The following is a 15733-nucleotide window of genomic DNA, read 5'->3' as shown; positions in this document are numbered from 1 at the left end:
AATGGAAGAAAAATGGAAGGAGGAGGCAAAGGAGAAAAGACGAATAGAGCATAGATAGGTGTTGGACCCCAAAGAAAATAAAGGGGATCCTGGGAAAGGCAGGCTAGTTTCATCTGTAAGCATCCAGAGAGCAAATTCAGACCCATGGGTAGAAATTCTCAGAAGACAGAATCAAAGCTCAACAGAAGAAATATCTTTCTAATAATGAGTGCTTTCCTGGAAAATAAGGTAGTGAGGCCTCTGTCACTAGGACAGTGTAAACAGAACACCCACCTGCCTACGATGCTAGAGAGGGATTCATTTTGGCTTGAGGTAGGTGGCTCAACTAGACAATTTCCATTCTAGGGTTCTGTGAAACCTCAGGGAAGGGTGAGGGAGGTGGAGCGCTCTGCAGAGAGAAAGGGACCTGGCTATCCAGGAAGACATTGCAGTGTGCTGCAGAGGTGGCTGAGCTGCAGTTATGGACCCTGAGGGCTCTGCTCAGCCTGCTCAACACAACACTGGCTCTCCCTTGTACCACATGGAGCAGTCTGCACCTTCACCCTCAGGGTCAGAGGCTGTGAGGTGTGGTATATGTGTGTGGAAGGATAGCTGCAGAGAAAGGCAAGATTGGAGGTCAGCAGAAGAGGAAGGATCTGGTGTCGGCAGCTTGTGATGGGGGCGGGTGGTAGGGGGTGGGCAGTTGTAGCCACAGTATCAAATTGGGCAGAGAGAGTGGGAAGGGGTAAAACAAGAAGGAAGTGTCAGGAAACATCCCAGGACTCCAGGTGACTTGGTCCTGCTACCAATTCAATCCAGGTCTAGAAGGGGCCTGTGGCCTGGGGTTACAGCCATCAGTGATGGATGGTAAAGGGTATCTCCTTGGGTTGGTTTAAGCTTCAGAGAGCCAGAGTAGCTCTGGGCACTTCTCCTCCATCTGTATCTTCTCCCCAGAGTAGAGGAACTGCCCCAGGACCTACTTATTCATCCATGCATTACTCTCAGAGGCAGAGCCATGGGCTGTGAGTCAAAGCCAACAGCTTCGACTGCAGCAGTCAGAACAAGGCAATGCCCAAAGGAGAGGAACATGACCTAGGTGGGGGCCCAAGCCTAGCCTTGGAAGAAAACTTTCTGGATACGGTAAGAAAATAAACATTCTCGGTGCTAACCTGGAGGAAGGCAGGAGGTCTCACAGCTCCAAGGTTCTGTGCCAGTGCCTTCTCCACACACATACACACACCTGCAGGCTGCTGCACCTTGCCACAGCCCTTCCTCCTGCCTGTGATTCCACAAGCATCCTCCATCACTACTGGTGCTACCCAGGGGAAGGGCAAAAGTGAGCTTTGTCCTCACTCTCCTGCTAGGCCTCAGGGAACCTGAGGGTGCTGGATAAGTTTCCACATATCACCTATCTGTTCTGGGCGGCAGTTCTTTGGAGAATTCTTTACCCACCCCAGCCTCACAATACACTGAATAAAAAGGAAAATGAAGTATTTGTGAACACATTTCTTTCCCCTGCTACTCAAAGTATCCCAGAGCACATTCTCTGGAGCGACCCCCTTGCACCGTCCCTCCCTGCAAAAAATTCACATCAACTGGCTTAGAAATTAATAGCTTCCTGCCTTTCTTCCTCATTTCTACTTGGCCTGCGCTTCTGAGGGCCTAACTGTTGTCATGACAACCCCTTGTGTGGGTCCAGACCCCTTCAAGAGGAAGAGGGACTAGGAAGTCCAGGCTCCTGGGTTCTTTTACGCCCTGACCTTGGGCAGTCTTAGCTGTCTCACTTTGCCCCCTTTTCCTGAAGGACGGAAGGAGGGAACATGAACACCTGGGGTGTCAAAAGACTGGTTTTGCCTTGAGATCCTCAGGCCCAGGGATGATGAGGTAGGAAGATTTGGGGTGTCACTATAGTACAGACAGTCCCCGACTTGTGATTGTTTGTCTTCTGATTTTTTGGCATTATGACCACATGAAAGTAATACATTTGGTAGAAACTATACTTCTAGTACCCATACAACTGTTCTATTTTTCACTTTTAGTATAGTATTCAATAAATTCCATGAAATATGCAGCTTTATTATGAAATAGGCTTTACATTAGATGATTTTGCTTAACTGTAGGCTGATATAAGTGTTCTGAGCGCATTTAAGGTAGGCTAGGCTGAGCTATGACGTTCGGTACATGAGGTGTATTCAATGCATTTTTGACTTACGATAGTTTCAACTTACAACGGGCTTAATGGGACATAACCCCATGATAAATTGAGGTGCATCTGTATTTTATTGCTTTGTATTAATACAGGCTCTCTTTAAGCCACTTGGGACATTTTCCAGGTCTCATCACCTTAATCTACACCCCCTTCCCATCCCTATGGTGTAAGGATGAGCCATGGGAGGGTCTCTTCCACTCACAAATGAGGAAACTGAGTCCCAGAGGGGGTCACAGAGCTTAGGACTTCTACACAGAGAACTCAGGAATGCAGCCTCCAGCTTAGCCCCCAGACCCAGGCCAAGGGCCTGGTGGCCGTTCTTCTGGAGCCAAATTGCCTGACGTGAGTATCAGGCCAGGGTCCAGAGGCATCTGATTCCTGGAATTAGCCCATTTGCCCTTGGTACTCACCCCTCAGTCTTCCAAGTTTCTAGGGTTCCCCAGTGGGGCCCTAGTTATTTGGCAGCTTCCAAGGTTAGAGAAGGGACAGGGAGCCTGCCTAGACCATCTGGGACCCCGGATGGTTTCTGGGAAGGGGATGATCAGGTTTCAGTGCTTCTCTTTTATTACAGAAAGGCTCTGGCTTGAAGCTGCCTCACTCCCACCCCCTCTCTCCGCCTCAGAAATTGATTCTTGGCAGCCTCTTGGATCTAGGATGGTACTAGGGAGTGAACATAACTGGACACTGAGCCCCACTGAGGTGGGGACAAATGCCCATTGTCTTCAATCACAATCCTGAAACATCAAGGCACCATTCTTCTCCCCAGAGGCCACCCTGCTCTACACTGAGGGCCTGCCTGATACCTGAACACCACCTTCATTGGCTCTGGAAGACGATTCCCTCTGTAGTTCCTCTCCCTCTACCCCTTCCCCAGGCAGTCTGCCCTCCACCCTTCACACAAGGAAAAGCTTAGTTTGGAGGTCACCAGCTCCCCTCTTTTCCTCCCCACCACCGTTTGACACCAGGCTCTGCCTTGCTACAGTCTGAACCAACTCCCCAACCCCAAACTTTGGGTCCTCTCAGCTGGAGACAGGCAGGTTTGGGAGTTTCCACCCTTCTCTCCCCATCCCAGAGAGCTAAGCCCCTCAGCCCTCTGTGGGGTCAACGAGGCAGCTCCGGTAGCCCACGCCCAGTAGACACAGCCTTGGGCAGGTCCCTCTGCCTGCTGACTCTTCCTCTCTCAATCAGGTCTCCCAGGAAGACCTGCGACTTAGGACTCAGGAGATCAATACAGAATCTCCCTTCCACCGTGAACTCATAGATGACTTTAAGGCCCTCAATGCTTTTGACTCTGCATTTCCCTAACTGGGAAGTGGAGGTGTTCTCTCCTGACTTCCAAGGTTGCTGAAAGGCTCCTGTGTCAGTGTGCTTTGAGAAATGGCAACTGCTGAGCAGGAATAAGGGACCAAAGCTCAGCTTCTCCTCCTCTCCTGCCCTCCCCCACCTGCTCTCCTCCCCACTCTTGCCCCTCCTCCCACCTCCCTAGCCATCTCAGGGCTGTTTGGTTCCTCTTGAGGAGCAACTAAGAGGGCTTCTGTGGGCAGTCAGCTTCTGGGACAGTGTGATGGCTTCCAGGTCTGGGGAGGACACAGACCAGCTAAGTCAGGCCCAACAAGTAAAGCCTTGACCTTGAAAAGGGTTCTGTGCCTTCTGCTATTCTGTGCCCTGACACTCCCTTGCCCTCCCTGGCCAAGTCCCTCTCTCAGTCTGACACACACACACACACACACACACACACACACACACACAGACACACACACGGTCCCTTCCTCTCTCACCCTGCTTCCAGTCCCTCAGCAGGGCTCTCTACCACATGGGCCAGTTGCATTTTGTCCATATCCCTCCTTGGTGCCTGCCATGGTGCCTGCCAAAAATTTATTAAATTTTTCCCTTATTGTCTCTCTTGCTCCATTCCCTGGGGTAGGGCCTTTGACAGCCTCAGCCCCACACTGAGGACCGGGTGGCACACTCCCTTTGCAGAGTGAGGCTGCCTGGTCAGCTTCTGCACCCACCCAGCCATCCCCACCTTCAGGAGGGGCTCCCAGGGGAAAAGGCTGCTCTTCTTTTGCCCTTGTCTAGTCTCCTGATTGTCCCTGCAAAGCCCATTTGCGGCCTTCTGCGTGAGGATCGGTTCTCCAAAGGCCCAAATCCTTGCCCCTGTTAGAGGACTCTCATCTTAGCCCACACAGGAGTCGAGGGTCCCTGGGAAGACTGCAGCAGGCCAAATCGGTCTCCTCCAGCTTCGCATTCTCCAGGGCCGCCGGGCGAGCTCTTGGATCTTTCCCACCCGCCCAGCCCGTCACTCGGCCCCGCCCCTTCACACGCGCATGGGCACGCCCCTTCCCAGCCCCCAGCGGGCGGGCAGCCTGCCGGGTACCCAGGAAGCTCGGGTCCCTCGGCGCCGGAGGACCCACATCCCAGCCACCGCAACAAGTCCGCGCAGCCAAAGCATCTCGCCTGGGCTCCAGGCCTCGCCGTCCTTGTTCCGTGGCCCCAACAGGGCCCGTGCCAGTTCCCGAGGCATGGCCGCCTGGCGTCCGGCACATCCCAGATCTATCCTTCTCTGAGGGCAGGGACTCTCCGGGGAGAGAAACAGCAGTTCTGGGGCCCGCTTCGGGTGTTTTTGCATAGACTCTTCAGGCATGGAGAACAATGGAGCAGCTCTGCGTGCTTCCTCCACTCGAGCAAGCTTTGTTCCTCCCTTCCCGCCTGCTCGGCTTCCATTAGCCACAGGGCAAAGGCTTCCCGGTCAAACAGGAGTCTCGGCGCTAAAGCCCCGAGCTTTCCACACGCCCTAAAAGACCTGCGGGTGTAGGGGTTGGGGCCAGAGCTGGGGCTGAGGTATAGGACGTGCGCCCAGATGCGCGCAGCTGGCAGCCCGCCCACCCCCGGCCCTAGACGCTTCTCTTGGCCAGAATCCTCACACCGCGGGGAAATCCGACTCGCGTTCCCACTCGGGATCCACAGAGGAAGTGGAGCCTCAGCTGTGTTCCGGGGCCAACCAGCCCTCACATCTGCTCTCCCACATCTGTTCTCTAGATCCGGGCTCTCGCTGGACGCTCCCCTTGCAATGCGGGATGCTCCCGTCAAGCGCAGGCCACACCACAACGGAGGTTTCCACCAGTCCCAGGTTTTGCTATATTGGGATTCTGGCTCTATTTCTGAGAGCCGGTGACCCCCCCCCTCACCCCCCACCCATTGTCCAGTTCACCTCAGGCAGGCCAGGGTCAAGCCCGGGTCCCGCCTGTAATGTCTTTAAGAAGGTACACTTGAGCCATGCGCATCTGGAGGTTGGCCAGCTCAGCACATCTGGGCGCAATGCCCATCACAGCCTGATCGTGAACAGGAGGGCCCTCCGAGAAGGCGCAAGGGGAGGGGGCTTCTCTTTCCCCACACCTTCCCCAGCAGCTGGTTAGAAGAAAGCCAGGGGCGGGGCGGGGCGGGGCGGCAGGACTTACCCAGCATCTGGCTGAAGAGCAGCTGCTCCAGGTCTCCCAGCACTGTCACCACCAGCTCGGGGTCCACCTTGAGGAAGGCGCGCTCCTCCTGGCCCTTGGCGGAGGGGACGGGCCCAGAGCTCTTTTGCGCCTTGGCCTTGCTGGAGAGCAGCTCGTCGTCGGATTTGCCATCTTCGCTCACGGCAGCCTCAGGCGCCTTGCTGAGCGGCTTGACCTCCGCATAGGGTCCTCGAGGGATCCGGCTCGGCTTTCCCAGGCTGGGCGCAAGTGGAGCCAGGGGGGTCTTGGCGCCGCCCGCCGGGCTGCCCTTGGCCTGGAAGAGCGAGTGCTCCGACTTGGACAGCGTCTTGGACATCAGCGGAGCTTCACGGCCCTTGGACCCCACCTTGCCTAAGCCTTTGGGGGCCTTGGCCATATCGTCGCTCCACTCGGGCTCATAAAGCTGCAGCTTTTTCTCGGAGTCCGTGAGAAAAGAGAGGTTGGTGAGCGACTTCTGCTTGCGCAGGTTGGAGGCTGGCGGCCCACCGGGGACACGGCTGTCCACACTGCCGGACTTGAAGACCTTCAGCTCAGCCGCGCTGGCCTTGGCCATGCCGCCGCCGCCGCCGGGCGCCTTGGCGCGCTTGGGCAGCATGCCTCTGCCGTCCGCCGCCGCCGCCTTCTTGCCGGCGCCCCGCGGCTCGTCCGCGCCCTCGTCGCCGCCGCCGCTGCTCAGCTCCACCTCGGGCTGCACGCTCTTGACGCTGCTGCCCAGCATTCTGCCCGCGAGGAGCGCATGGACGATCCGCGCGTCTGCAGGCACGGGGGGAGGGGGCAGGGGGCGGGAGCGCAGGAGGAGGAGGCGGGGGAGGAGGAGGGGGAGAAAGAGGACGGAAGAAACCGAGGAAGAAGGGGAGAGGAAGGGGGAGGGAGCGAGGGAGGAGGGAGGGAGGCAAGCCGAGGGCGCAGGGGAAAGAAACGCGAGGAAGGAAGCCAGGAAAAAGGAAAGAGCAGGGAAGCCGAGGAGCGAAAGGGCGGGGTCGGAGGAAAAGGGGCGGGGCGGCGGGGAAAATACAAATTAAAATTTAAATATCAGTCAAAGGAAGGATGGAAGCCCCGCGGCTCCTCCGGCGCCCTGCGGTGCTTTGGTGTCCGGATCCCAGCCCGCGGCCTGCCTTCCTGTCAGTCCTGTGGACACCGCACTGCCCGGCAGCGCCCCGGCCGCACTCAGCCAGCCAGCCCGAGTCGAGGCTGCAGGCTGCAGCTCCTAGCAGAGGAAGGAGGGAAGGGGAAGGCGGGGAGCAAACAGGAGGAGGGGAGCGAGTGTGCGCAAGGGGAGGGAGGTGGGGGAGAGAGAGTGTGTCTATTTCTGGCTCGGGAGGGGGAGGTATCTGCGAGCGGAGCTCCAGGGGCGGATGAGTGGGGGGTAGGGGGGAGATAAAGGATCGGGCCAGTTTTTCTCCCAGCTTTCCGCCTAGAGGCGGGGCGGGTTCTTGGATTCTCGGAGGGCACGGGTGACCCCCTGCCGTGTCCGGGATAAAGGTCTGTTGAGGAGGTGTGGAGGTGCCCGTAAAAGAGACAGAGAGAGGGCGGCTCAGAATGCGGGAGAGAGAGTGGACCCGTGGGCCTGGGAGAGAGATCGGGAGAGGGATGGAGGAATGATATCCAGGGTGCTCGTTCCCCTCCCCCAACCCCAAGCCTTCTTTGGTTTCCCCCCAGGAAACTCCCAGTCCCGCCCTACTTCAGTCTCTGAGGCTCAAGATTGCCCTCCTGAGCCCAGGAGGTAGGGGACCGGGGTAGGACACGGGTGGCTTGGAAAGAAGGGGCCTAGGGTTGACTGGGGAGAGGGCTGAGGGCTTTGCAGGGGAAGGAGTAATTCTTGAGATCAGGAGACTGGGTTTCTGTCCCAATTAACCACATGACCTTGTCAAAGTCATTGAACCCCTCTGGTTCTGTTTTCTTTTACAGTGGTTATAATACCAGCTTCACAGGTAGAAGGGCTTTGGAACTGTAAAGGCCTGTGTCAAACCTAGGGAATCATGAAGAGGCTTTGCACTGGGTCCCTTGCCTGCCAGAGTTAAGCAGAGCAGTGGAGTGCCTTTAAAAGATGTTTCCCAAGTCCTTCTTCCTTTCCTCCTAACTGGCCCTGGGGGACAGGGATGGGGTGGAGGGGGAGCAAGAGCCAGATGAAGTAGTCTGCAGTTTACCTAGGACTACCTCAGTAGACAGGACACTGCCTATCCTCGAATGGCCTCCCAAATCACCGCCAGGTTGCCTGAGCAAAAGGCTCTCAGGAGAGGTGAAGGATAGGAGAAAGTGGAGGGGAATTCTCTAAAAGCAAAGCTTGCTCCAGGAGGAGTAGGCCCCAGATGGAGCCAAACTCTAGGGATTATAAAGCCCTAAGAACTTTTTGCCAAAATCTGGTAACCATCAGATTATCTCCCCACCCCAAACCCAACCTCCATCTCTCTGGCTCCTTTCCTCCCTTTCTCCTAGAATCTGAAGAACTCTGTGTGTGAGTCGCATGGTTTACGCACTCTCCTAACACTAATCATCACCTCCTGCTTGGTGTGAAATGTATTTGTGTCTCTGTCTGTCTCCCCCACCAGCGCAGGATCTCTCCGGGTGTAGAACTGTGTCACTCAGCACCTTGCATGGAGCAGGTGTTGCAACTCTGTTGGTTAAATGGATTTGGAGGCCTGAGCACTGTAGGGTTCTGGTGGTATCCCAGGAATACCAGATTGAGATGCCATAAAATCTGCCATGACAGAGATCATAGCAGAAAGGATAAGTGGCACTGAGAATATAGAGTTCTCAAGCAGAGAAGTGTTTGGTAAGAAGCATGGACTCTTGGCTGTCTTGGAGACACAGAAAAAAAGATGGCAATTCTGTCCTCGAGGAACTCTGAACTCTTGTATTTCCTGTCTGGCAGGGAACACAAGGTAGACAATACAAGACTTGGGAAAATAATAATCCTGTCCCTGTGAAAAAAGCAATGTCACACACATCAACACATTCATCTCAGGTAGACAGACATAGATGTATATATTCCAATTACAAGAATAACAAGAGGAGTAGAGGACAGGAGTTAGTACAAAGGTTTACAAGAGGATTCTGTACCATCTGCAATGCACAATGCAGACTGGCTTCAGAGGCTTATGTCTAGCATTAGAAAACTTAGGGGTGGAACCAGGGTTCGTGGTTCCAGATAGGAAATGACAAGCAGTGAAGAGCTGGTTAAAGGGACATGAGTGGTATCATGCCAGAACTTGGCCAAGGCACAGAGAGTGCCCAAAGGATGAGGCCAATCATGGGACTTTCTTTTCTGGGCACACACGAAGTACCCATGCTGATGTCCAAACATGAGGTCCCAGCTCAAGCAAGGGATCAGGCCCCACCTTTGGTGCCAAATCTTTGAGTAAGCATGACCATATCCTTCCTACCCCATCCTTCAGGGTATTTGTAACGCAGTTACAAGCCATCACTTCTACAGTCCTCATCCTTACTCACTGGTCATTCTCTAATTTACACAAGATGCCCCTAACTCAATCACAGGAGAACCACACCTTTCCTAAAAATCGCAATTTGAGAATCTGACACCACCTATTCTCTGACTTGCAAGATTACAGTTGTTCTTACTTGTTGTCTCTATATCCTCTTTCTGCATGTAAATTCATCTTCTCCTTAGCAGACAAAAGGAAATTCACTGGCTACCATCTTGGCTGAGAAAGCTTATTTTTACTGTGTATATTTTCAGAGTTACACATTCCACCCAGTGTATTGTGCTGTGAGCAAAACCTGGTGCCCTCTCCCCTGGTTTAATTTGGTCCCTCATCTCTGACACCCATGTCTGTAGGTTAGTGCCTCTCAAATTCTTTAGAATTGGTACGAAACACTATTTCACTTGTTGCTCTGTCCACTTGCATTTCCTTGTCACCTTATGCCTCCTCCCCAGGGCCGAATCTCCCTTCCTCCCTTCCCCCCTTCCCCCCTTCCCCCCTTCCCCCCCTCCTCCCTCCCCCCTCCCTCCCTCCCTCCCTCCCTCCCTCCCTCCCTCCTTCCTTCCTTCCTTCCTTCCTTCCTTCCTTCCTTCCTTCCTTCCTTCCTTCCTTCCTTCCTTCCTTCCTTCCTTCCTTCCTGGTTATCTTGCTCTCTCATTTGATTTGGTGTTTTGGCCTGGTCCCTTCCCCCGTCTTTATTCCTCTTTGTTACTCTGTACCTTGTCTCATGCTCTCATGGGATATCCTATTCCCCAAATCCCAAGTCCTTTCACTTCCTTCAAGAAACAGCTCCTGAAATTCTGCCTCTTTTGAGAAGAGAAAAAAGTGTTGTCAATAAGAGAAGCCTCCTCCCTACCATCTAAACCTAGTGCTTCACACTGTCCTGCATGAAATGTCACCTGACAGTTTATAAAATGGAAGATGCCTTCTATGCATATCTTACGGATTAATTCAGTGCCAATCCCCTTGAGTGCCAGTCTCTGTGCACGGTCATTCTTTAAAGGGTCTTGCTGTGGCCAGGTGGTGGTCCCTTTAAATGGCCATCTTGGCATCCAGGAAGTTTCTGACACTCCCTAATGTGACTTCTCCCTCTATCTGGCTCTTTTTTGATTCTTTTCACATCCCTTGAGTTTCCCACTATCCTCTACTGCAGTGGGAGCGCTCTGCTGCCGTGGCAACAGCCATTCCAGCATCAGTCGATAAAACCAATATGTGCAGAATGTTTCCTCGAGTGATTCCTAAAAAGAGAAGACATTGCCCTGTCACATTATCTCCAAACCCAGCCCTGAGCCCCTACCACTCAGTCATTTACCCCTTCTGTAGAATGACAGGCTTCAAATTGTCCTCTGAAGAGAGATCCTACCATCAATGATCAATGAAGAGGCTATGTGATGAGGGAGAGGCCTGGCTGGGCAGGCAGTGGGTGCTGGTGATGTCAGTAACCAAGTTTCTAAAGAGGAGGTGGAGAAAGAGGCTGGTTTGGAATCATTAAAGTCCCCAATCCCCAGTGCCCCAAAGACCAGCTCATCACCCCACTCCTCTCTTTCCAAAGGCATTGGTAGTTTCTGGAATGGCGATAGGATGAGTGATTTGACCACATCTGTTGACAGATAACTTAAAGCAATTTGAGGAATGAAGATGTAGGCATACAGCCAAAGAGACGCATGCTGTGTGATTTCACATTCTCACACCCCTGTGATTAGAAACGGATGTAACCCGGGTGTCTGTGGGGGGTCTGGGGAATCTGTCAGTTGGGACTGTGTTAGGAGAACTGGGGATCAGGGAGAGCCAGAGACAGGAGAGGGTGGGAAGGTGGCCAGGCTGTCCCTAGCTCATTGACCTTGAAAGGTGACCTTGGGGCCTGCTGTGGTGGCTCATGCCTGTAATCCCAGCACTTTGGAAGGCTGAGGCGGGTGGATCATTTGAGGTCAGGAGTTCAAGACTAGCCTGGCCAACATGGTGAAACCCTGTTCCTATTAAAAATACAAAAATTAGCTGGGCAATAGTGGCACGCACCTGTAATTCCAGCTACTTGGGAGGAGAATCGCTTGAGCCTGGGAGGCGGAGGTTGTGGTGAGCTGAGATTGCACTACTGTGCCACAGAGTGAGACCCTGTCTCAAAAAAAAAGAAAAAAGAAAAAAGAGAAAGAGGGAAGGGAAGGGAAGGGAGGGAGGGAGAGAGAGAGAGAGAGAGAGAAAGAAAGAAAGAGAGAAAGAAAGAAAAAAAGAAAGAAAGGAAGGAAGGAAGGAAGGAAAGAAAGAAAAAGAGCAGGGAGGGAGGGAGGAAGGAAGGAAGGGAAGGAAGGGCAGAAAGAAAGAAAGGAAGGAAGGAAAGAAAGAAGGGAAGAAAGAAAGAGAGAGAGGGGGAGGGAAGGAAGGGAAGAAAGAAAGAAAAAGAAAGGAAGGAAGGAAGGAAAGAAGGAAGGAAGAGAGAAAGGTGATCTTGGGAGAAGGGGAGATCTGAGGGAGGGAGAAGGGGGCACATGAGCCCATACTTGGCTTCCTCCAGGATTATGGGCAGAGCAGGGGAATTTTTTCTTGATTTCTCGGACCACAGTCAGGGTCTGGAGAGCAAGGGCTAGGAACCCAGCCACATGGCTCTTCAAGCCTAGCCCACTCACTCTGGACCAGCATAGAGCTGTCACTGCCCAACTGAGTGACAAGCATTTTCCATACGTTTTCTCTGCTTAGACGCCTACCATGAGGTCTCCTCATCACCTCCCTAGCAGATGCCAACACCCCTGCCTTTGTGGAAAGCCCTCTAGCCATTGCTCCCCATTTCTTTTTGTCCTTTTCTCCACCATGTCATTCCCTCATGTCATTCCAGCTAATCAGCAGGGACTTTTTGAGCACCCAAAACGTGGGACTTCTTGAGTAACCCAAAACTTTACTCCCAGTGAGATGGGAGCCTCGGTAGGCCGGGAGCAGAGAGTGACATGACCTGGCTTCCCTCTTGAAAAGGTCACTTTGGCTGCTGTGTGAGGAGCAAATTACTGGGCTCAAGGGCAGAAGCAGTTGCAACCACCCAAGCCAGGCTAGGGCTGCCGAAATAGCTGACGGCTAAGCGCGGTCTTGTCTGCATCTGGATGACCAGCTCCTGACTACTCGTGCTGTGCTCAGTGCCAGCTACGACAGGTGCTGGAGGATACCACAGAGAACAAACAGACCAAAATTCCTGTCCTCGTGAATTTATATTCTAATGGATAAGAAAGACAATAAATTAGAGAGAGATGTTAGTTACTAAAAAGTGCTAAGAAGAAAAAAGCAGGAAGGGGAATATGAATTATCCAGGAGCAGGGGTGAATGTTCCATATGGTGGCCCAAAAAAGCCTGCACTGAGAAGGTGAACATTTGAGTAAAGATCTCAAGGAAAAGGGGGAGCAATTTGGGAGCCAATGGATATCTGGGAGAAAAGATTTCCAGGCAGAGGGAACAGCCCACCAGGATCAAAGGCCCTGAGGGTGAGTGTGCCTGGTTTTCTTTTCATTTCTTTTCTTTTTTCTTTTTCTTTTTTGAGACAGAGTCTCACTCTCACCTTGTCACCCAGGCTGGAGTGCAGTGGTGCAATTACAGCTCACTGCAGCCTTGACCTCCTGGGCTATAGGTGTGCACCACCATGCCTGGCTAATCTGGCTAATTTTTTTTTTTTTTTTTTTTTTTTTTTTTTGTAGAGGCAGGGTCTCAGTATGTTGCCCAGGCTGCTCTCAAACTCCTGGGCTCAACTGATCCTCTGGCCTCGGCCTCCCATAGTATTGAGATTACAGGTGTGAGCCACCGCATCTGGCCGTGTCTGCTGTTTTCAAAGGAAAGCAAGGAGATCAGCATGGCTGGAAAGAAAGGAGGGGAGAGGACAGTGGCAGGGGATGTGGTCAGAGAGGTAATGTGAGGCCTGTGCAGAGAGGGCCTTTTAGGTCATTACAAGGGCTTGGCCTTTTATTCCCAGTGAGATGGGAGCCTTGGCAGGATGGGAGCAGAGAGTGACGTGACCTGGCTTCCCTCTTGAAAAGGCCACTTTGGCTGCTGTGTGGGGAGCAAATTGCTGGGCTCAAGGGCAGAAGCAGTTGCAGTCACCCAAGTGAGAGATGATGGTGGCTTGGAAATGATTGGTGACTGTGGTGGCAGTGAGAAGTGGTCAGGCTCTGGATATATTTTGAAGCTGTTAGAATTTGCTATTGGCCAAATGTAGGTGTATGGGAAAGAAAGGAACCAAGCATGTCCCCCCAAGGATTTAGGCCTGGACAGCTCTAAGATTGGAGTTGCCATCAAGATGGGAAGGCTTCAGGAGGATCTGGTTTTGGAGGTAGAATCAGAGTCCTCTCTTCTCCCTGGCCCCTCTTGAGGCCAAATCCACCTCCTCTAAGCTGCCTTCCCTGACTCTCCCCACGCAGTTCACTGCAGCCACTTTAATCGTTTCCTAATGTTCAGGGCTGTCATTCATCATTCACCCATTGGTGTTTTCCAAGGATCCATCTCCAGTTGAATTTTTTCTCAAAACCCATCCCAGCTCTGTGCACACAGTGGGCTCTCAAAAATATTCGGTGAATGGCGATTGATTCAATGAATGAATGCGTGACTCAGAACAGATGTGTAGGGAACTGTAAACAGCAGTGACCTCTTAATACCCCGTGGCAAGACACAGTGCAGCTGGTGTGTGGAATGGAAGCCAAGCTTCTGGGATGGTGGCCCAGCAGCATCTTTTCTCCCTTCCCTGAAGCCCTGGGCCAGAGTGAGGCCAGTGGACCCTTGCCTTGCTCCTTTGAAGGAAGCTCCAGTTCTTCAGAGGAATGACCTTGGGGCATTCAGGGATGAGACCCTCTTCTGCCCCTAAATCTCTGCTTTGCCCAGAGGCATGGGGAGAGTTTCACCACACCTCTGCGAGGCAGGGGGAAAAGTGGGCAACGTATCCTCACAGCCCAGGCAGTAATCCCAGCTGGGACTTCAGCCCCATCCCCCTCTCCCCCTTGCTGAAAAAAAAGGAGACACTAGATACAGTGGTCCAATATGGCTGCTCTGGGTGGCTCACACCTCCAGGGCCTCATCCAGGAAGCCTTCCTAGATTGGTCCATTAGCCCAGCCACTGCCTTTGCTTCGCCAGAGCATTGGTAGTTGAGACATTTCTGTGGACACTGCAGGTCCCCGGCTCACCGTCTCTGGCCCCAGAAGACTCCCTGAGCTCAGTGTGGTTGGGGATTTTTCCTCTGGGCTACAGATTAGGTGTGTGGGCTCCAGAGAGAGATTTATTGTCTTCCTGTCTATTGGGGAAAACGAGGCAGAGAAATCTAGAGGCTGGGAGTGGAGCCAGAGGTCATGGGCCTCAGTCTGCCCTCTGGCTCAACTGGCTCGGGGGAGCTTCCAGAAGGGTGGAAATGCCGAGAAATTCTAAGCTACAACTCACATTCCTTGGAGCTCACAGCTGCCTGGACACAAATTCCTATGCCAACAGGGCATGGGTAGAGCAGGGATGAGCCTGCCTGTCGTGTGAAAGGACCAGGGCAGAAATGAGGTCCCTTAGAAGGAAAACAAGTCACCTCTAGTCACACAAGTAAACAAGACCAGAGCCTGAAGCCCATGTCCCCAGCTGGAGGCTGGGACTCCCCAGGCTGGGAAGGGGATGGGGCACAGGCCCTCCTTTCAGAGGCAGGGCTTGGGGCTATGTAGCCCTGGAGAGAGTGGAAACTGGTTGAAGGCTCCTGAGAGGGCCTGTTTCAGACCTGGGAGGGGAGGTTAGGAGCTGGAATCCAAAAAACTGGTCCCTCCTTCAGTCAAGGGTTTCTCAGCTAGAAAGTCAGGGGCTAGGGAGGTCTGACTCAGGGCTGGGCTGTTGTTTCTCCCAAGTGTTCCGGCCCCCAGGCTAGAACACGGGACTTGTATTTCTCGTGACTGGTTTCTCAGCAGAGGAGCCCTGGCAGTGCACAATAAGGCATGGGGTTTCTCCTTCCTGTCCTTGGGGAGTGGGGTCCAGATCTCCAAGCATTGAGACCTCCCTTCTTTTAAAGCCAGAACTCCATGATCTCCTGCAGAGAAACATATCTCTGACCTGATGACCTAAATGGCCTCCCAGGGAAGGACAGTCTCCCGGCCTCTGCTATCTGGCTGCCTTAGAGGCCAGTGCTGGCCAACACGCAGTACTCAAGCCCTTCCCCACTCTGGCTTCACCTGCTGGTAAACTTGCCCTCTAATGCTTTCCTCTAAATGCCCCTGGTCCAGGTCTGACCCCACCCCTGCACCTTTGCTTTGCTCTGCCCTTTTCCTGAATGCCTTCTGTTATATGAATTCAAATCCAATTCTCCCTTCAAGGCCCAGCTTCAGAGCCACCTCCTCCAGGAGGCCTTCTCAGACTACCCCATCGCACACTGCTCTGCCTTTCCTACCCACTGATTATAGTCAGGGGCCGTGTACCCACATTCTGCCTACTTATATCCTAGGGAGATATCCTCTCCTGCCAGCGGAATTGTAAGTGCCCTACATAGGTTAGTTAGTTAGTAAGGGCTCACTGATGCTTGCTGAACTGAAGGACAGGAGATCTTACAGTTACTAAGCACCTCCTATTGCCAGGGACCTTCTTAGACATGTAATGTTCATCATTTCATAAAAGCCTTTGAAGCAGG

At 53.1% G+C, this 15733-nt stretch overlaps 1 protein-coding gene across 8 annotated transcripts in view; it reads right to left on the bottom strand.

Moving 5' to 3' along the window:
* The window catches only part of NAV1 (neuron navigator 1), a 280412-nt gene that overhangs the window by 164434 nt on the left and 100245 nt on the right, over positions 1–15733 (bottom strand). For 4 of the 8 annotated variants that reach the window (XM_015447945.4, XM_015447949.4, XM_065531951.2 and 1 more), the window contains exon 4: positions 5647–6438. The exons of the other annotated variants lie outside the window; for them this stretch is intronic. In XM_015447945.4, the coding sequence (XP_015303431.1) occupies positions 5647–6438 (792 nt within the window). The remainder of the gene's footprint in view (positions 1–5646; positions 6439–15733) is intronic. 8 annotated transcript variants of the gene reach the window in all.

Source organism: Macaca fascicularis, chromosome 1 (assembly GCF_037993035.2).
Source record: "Macaca fascicularis isolate 582-1 chromosome 1, T2T-MFA8v1.1".
Classification (NCBI taxonomy): domain Eukaryota; kingdom Metazoa; phylum Chordata; class Mammalia; order Primates; family Cercopithecidae; genus Macaca; species Macaca fascicularis.
The sequence above is the reverse complement of the archived record's forward strand: the minus strand, read 5'-3'. Positions and strand labels throughout refer to the sequence as shown.